Source organism: Amblyraja radiata, chromosome 4, assembly GCF_010909765.2.
Source record: "Amblyraja radiata isolate CabotCenter1 chromosome 4, sAmbRad1.1.pri, whole genome shotgun sequence".
Lineage (NCBI taxonomy): Eukaryota > Metazoa > Chordata > Chondrichthyes > Rajiformes > Rajidae > Amblyraja > Amblyraja radiata.
In genome coordinates this window covers 31099107-31105106 of record NC_045959.1, presented here as the reverse complement: position 1 = coordinate 31105106, position 6000 = coordinate 31099107, and the positions used below count along the sequence as shown (strand labels likewise).

General features: G+C 42.9%; 1 protein-coding gene across 3 annotated transcripts in view; it reads right to left on the bottom strand.

Moving 5' to 3' along the window:
• Positions 1-912: 912 nt before the first annotated feature.
• enpp2 (ectonucleotide pyrophosphatase/phosphodiesterase 2) overlaps positions 913-6000 on the bottom strand; it is a 90000-nt gene continuing 84912 nt past the window's right edge. For all 3 annotated transcript variants that reach the window (XM_033019195.1, XM_033019197.1, XM_033019196.1), the window contains one exon: positions 913-5615. In XM_033019195.1, coding sequence (XP_032875086.1) covers positions 5445-5615 — 171 coding nt within the window. In that variant the 3' untranslated portion in view covers positions 913-5444. The remainder of the gene's footprint in view (positions 5616-6000) is intronic.

Below are 6000 nucleotides of genomic sequence, written 5' to 3'. Positions count from 1 at the left end.
TATGATATTCGCGTGCCACATATTGTTAGTTGACGGGCGAAAGATCAAAAGCACCGTTATTTTAACTCGGTGTCGGGGTTATTGCAATGCCGGTTCTCTTGGCACTTCACTCATTAATTACATCACTGACCCTTAGCCCGAAAAGTGAGGAAGAGATGAGCCTGCCAGAATCTCTCAAACAACTTTGTATTTAGTGGGCATAAAATAACTATGGCCTCAGGTTGAATGAAAAAAATCCTTCTGCTGCAGTAATGAAAATGTGACTGACGGGAACAGTTTTGTTCACATGCCAGCTCTTCTTTGACGTAACTGGGGAAAGTTCAGCATCAGCGTGAACCCTGGTGGAACGAGTGAGTGGGTGTTCGTGCCTTGCAAAGCAAACAGTCCCAGTGACAGGATGAATGAAGGGGCAGATTTCAAAGATTACCAATCTTGCTTCTTTCAGTGTTCTAACCTGGTTTCTCAATTACAGGGATGAATCTCCCTCACAAGTCAACAAGCAAAATGATGGGTTATTGAAAGTGAAGAAGGACGCCAAAACATCACAAATCAGGAGGAGAGCGATAGTAATCCTCAATCCTTTGAAGGGCAGTGCTTGCATAAATTAAATGCTAGGTCAATCGCCCACTGTGCAAGGTTTGAGATCGAGTCCGGGGGTTGCACAGATCTGATCATCTGATTGTGTTCAGCCAGAGTATCAGAAGGTTCACAGAATCAGCAGCACTGGTTTTCTGGTCAAAGGAGATGGGGGGGGAAGTGGAGAAATAATGTGAAATGGTCTCATCACTCATCCACAGGTCACGACTTAAAGAGAAAAAACATGAATTGGGGTCATCTGCCTCAGCACAACCCAATGAGGTACTTTAACTGCACTTTGAGTTCTGAATACTATCACAATACAATGTTCAAGAGTTTTTTTCCCATAATATTTATTTGTTTCCATTGTATTATTGACCCAGTACATGGAAATTACCTAATATGTCAGGACAATTCAAGTGTATGTACAATTTGTACCAACACTACTGCTGGGTCACCATAAAATACTTCAATGAATGATGAGGAGGAAGCAATACAAAATTACAAAACACTTTTGTCAGCTTATTGCGAATGTATATTCTACATTTATCACAGAGAGTGGTGAGTCTGTGGAATTCTCTGCCTCAGAGGGCAGTGGAGGCAGGTTCTCTGGATGCTTTCAAGAGAGCGCTAGATAGGGCTCTTAAAAATAGCAGAGTCAGGGGATATGGGGAGAAGGCAGGAACGGGGTACTGATTTGGGATGAACAGCCATGATCACATTGAATGGCGGTGCTGGCTCGAAGGACCAAATGGCCTGCTCCTGCACCTATTGTCTATTGTCTATTATCCAGCAAAATTTGTTTTAATGATAATCCCTCCTCTGGAATTCATGCATATTTAACTGGAACAGAATTAGACCCGAGAGGGCAAGGAAATGCACGGCAAGCTATCAGGAAACGGAAACAGACTTTTCACATCCAAGATACTTCACTCCACACATCTTCCCAGATTTTGGGCAATTCTTTATCCTCGGAAACATTCCTCAGGACTACAAAGATGGACAACACTACAACGTGTGTAGGAAAGAACCGCAGATGCAGGTTTAAATCGAAGGTAGACACGAAATTCTGGAGTATCTCAGCGGGACAGGCAGCATCTCTGGTGAGAAGGAATAGGTGACGCTTCGGGTCGAGACCCTTCTTGATCCGAAGCATCACCCATTCCTTCTCTCCAGAGATGCTTCCTGTCCCACTGAGTTACTCCAGCATTTTGTGTCTACCAACACTTCAACACATTCATTTAGTTAACATTTTCATATTCTGCACTTCTGACTTTTTTGCTAAAGTAGTGTCATTGTAGGTTCAATTTCAAAACCAAATGTATCGGGGTGAAATCACCAGAGGCTCCTCGCCTCCCCTCTCAATTTGAGCAGAAGAATTGGGATTCGGAACAATCAGCTGATGTCGCTGCAGTTACATTACCTCTGTGTTGCACGGCACAACTTTCAGGAGGACCCTTAGCAAACCTACTTATCTGTATCTGAGGAAAACGTTGGTGCCTTATCAAGGCCTCACCTCTGAACTGCAGAATGAAAATGGAGTATCTTGACTAAAACGTTTTTTCATTGATCAAACCATCTCTCGGCTCCTAAAGGCAAGGTACTTTGAGATGCATGAAAACATTGCGCTTTGCACTTGATTCGTCTGTTTTGGACTACAGAAACAAGACTGATATTACATTTTCAAAATTAACAAGCGTTATTTAATTATGTGTACAAAATTAACAAGTAAATATTTGCCACTTGTTCAAAAACCAAGACAGATAGTTGTTACAATTTTAATGGCGACATACAGTGAATATTGTAACTACATTTATTTTTGGCATATTTTTCCTCTCTTTCTATACCATTTCTGTAACTGGCAAGTGAATTTAGATTGTGGTGAACTTGGATAGTTTATACTAAACTGGCCACTGCTTCAGGCCTGATCCATTTAAAGTGGATTAACACATAAACTGCAAAAAAAACTCATGATTTACTGCAATGCCAAGAAGATTCTTTGGAAAATGAACATTTCAAATATATTGTATTGATCACAGATTATGTGGCGGACCAACTTCCCTCTGGGGATGAATAAAGTTCTATCGTATCATACCTTAGAACAATAGAACATAGAAAAGTACAGCACAGGAACAGGCCCTTAAGCCCACAATTTATCTGCCAAATGTGATACCTACTTAAACTAATCCCTTTTGCCAACACATGCGCCATATCTACCCATTCCCTGCACACATAATATTTCCAATAACAGGTTATCAAATATCAAAGAAAATAGACAGCCATCCACGTCTCCCCCCCCCCCCCCATCCCCAAAAATTAAAGCAGCCACAACACTATTTTCTTCCATCTCTTTTGCCCTCAGATCATTTCGTACATCATTTCAGCCGAGAACGTCAATTAAAGTGTAAGTAGAAGCTTGTTTACATTGCATTTAGTATATTTTACAGCAGGCAAATCAATTTTCCACAAATCAAAGCACCAGCTCATCATATCTTGTCTGTGACCATGACCCCACCAACAAACACCAGGCCACTAACTCTCAAACGATCACAGATCTTATCACTACTCCCCCAACATAAACTGCGACCAGATAGTTGCACAACTTCACACTGCTTGCTTCTACCTCCTACCCAACATCCACAAACATTACTGCACTGGAGGCCCAATGTCTCTTCTTACTGAACCCATTTATTACATCTTCACTACCTTGTCCCCCTTGTCCAGTCTCTTCCATCTATATCCGGACACCTCGCATGCCCTCCACCACTTGAACAACTTCCAATTCCTTGGCCCAACTGCCTCATCATTGCCATGAATGTCCAATCCCTTTACACTTACATTCTCCATCGGGAAGACCCCAGGTTCCCCTGCTACTTCCTAGAAGACAATCCCAGCCAGTTTCCCTCAACTAACTCTTTTCCTCCTGACAGAACGTGTCCTCACTCTCAACCACTTTTCTTTCCAATCCTCTCATTTTTTTCCCCCAAAGCAAAAGTACAGCCTAGTGGGCCCTCACATGGGCCCCAGCTAGGCCTGTCTTTCACGTTGGCTGCTTGAACACTTTGTTCAGACACTGGCACTCCTCAACTCTTGCTCTACAACATCGAGCTTCCTCTGCACTCGTTCAGAACTTGTGCATTTCACCAACTTCACCTCAAAATTCCACTGTGCCCTCAAATTAACGTGGACCATCACTGACACCACTCTCCCCTTTCTCAATGTCTTTACCTCCATCACAGAGGACAGACTCTCTACAGGCATTGACCACAAATTCACAAACTCCCACAGCTACCTAGACCGCACCCCCTCTCTCCCCATTTCTTGTGAAGACACTGTCCGTTTCCTGTGGTTACCTACAACGTGGCTCACTCCCACAGATGTCGATGGAGCCCTCATCCTGCCTCTTCTGTGTCCTGCAGATCTGCCCTCACTGCCCTGCCCCCAAACCGATCAGGGATGGAGTCCTCTGGTTCTTAACTTTCAGACCACCAGCCTCTGCATTCTACACATCATTCCCCAACACTTCCGCCAGCTCCAAATCGATCCCATCACCAGAAATTTCTTCCCAACTCCACCTCTTCCGTCTTTTATTGGAGATTGGTCTTTCCATGACACCTTGGTTGGCTCATCCCTCCCACCCACACTTCTCCCTCCCCAAGCACTTTTCCCTCCAATGGCAAGGTTTTACCCAGGTGCTCCCAATGTGATCTCATCTACATCGGTGGAACCAAGCTTGGACTAGATGACTGTTTCGCCAAATATCCACTAGAGACAGGTGAAGCTCGCGATTGCTAGCCACTTCAATGCAACCCTTCCCATCCCCATACCCAGGAGGATGTCCTTGACCTCCTCCATAGACAGACTGAGACCACATACAAACTGGAGGAATAGCACCTCATATTCCACACATGTGTAGCTTACTACCAAATGGCATGAACATTGGATTCTCTAATTTAAAGCAAGTTTCCTCCTCAATTCTCCAGATCACCCCGTGCACATCTTTCTTTCCCCGTCGCATCACCCAGCTCCTTCCCCCTCCTCTACCCAAACAGCATCCACATCCCCCCGACCCTCAATCACCCATTTTACTCCCCCCCCCCCCCCCCCCCTTGTCCCTTCTACCCGTCATCCCTCTCAATATCTCAGTTCAATATCTCAGTCCCACCATCCTTTCTTATCAAACTCTACCATTTGCACCCTTTATCTCCTCAACCTCTACCTTGGTTACCATCGCTACCCTTCTCTCTGCCATCTACTCATCTGTCATTAAACCCCTCCTTGCACCTATCACTCGTCAGTACTTGCCTCACCCTTACCTCTCACCTGTTTTGATCAAACATTTCTTCTCTACTCCATCAATCTAAAGGATCCCGACCCAAAGCATAATTTATCCATCCGCCTCCACAGATGCTGCCTGACTAGCTGAGTCCCGTCAACAATTTCTTTTTACACTCACATTTGTTGCAATTTATAATATTTTTGGCACACTGAGTAAATTATAAATACAAGTCTACATCACGGCAATAGTGAAGTATATATATACATATCGCACCTTTGATATATGTAAGATAGAAATTATAGAACAATGTACTGAGCAATCTTGGATTTTTCTCAACGTAAGTTTATCAATTCTCGCAACCTAGTCCTAGTATTAGGCAAAGATAAAAGTTGCAAAAGTACAACACAAATGACAAATATCTAAATAATGACAAAAGAAGAGGGAAAAGAGGCACATGCTTATTATTTTAAAAGCTTTAAAGAATCAGTTTTAAAATATTCTGGTTTTGAATTAATAAATACAAAAAACAAACAGTATCAAAAATATACACCTGTAAATAAAAGATGTATTGCAAGACAAATAAAGAGATTTAGATTTCACTTTCAAATGTCTGTAAGAATGTCTTTAAAGAAAGGATTTCAGGGTAGGCTCTGCTGGTCTTGCGGTAGAAATTTAAACCAGTCAGGTGCTCAATATCACGCACACGTCCTGTGTGTAGTTTCATGAGGTCCTCAATCCATTTTGGATCTTCATCGTTACTCTGGAAAAAAAAAAAGGACATTTCATGTTTGGTATACTTGCTTTCATTCTGAATATATTTTCTGTTCATGGTAAAGTCAACAGCTCCAGGTTCCTGGGAGGCAGCGTTCATCTCTGATGTTCTGTCCTGGGCCCAACACATCAATGCAATCACAAGGAAAGGTCACAGATGGCTTGACATCCTCAAAAGGTTAGATGAGATTTGGCATGTTGCCAAATAGTCTATCGAACTTCTACAAGTTTAGCATGGAGAGCAGACTGGTTGCATCACAGATTGGTTTGGATAATTTGAATGCCCAAGAAGGAGGCTGCAGAAAGTGGTAGATGATACGATATGATACAATAGAACTTTATTTATCCCAGGAGGGAAGTTAATTTCCCGACAG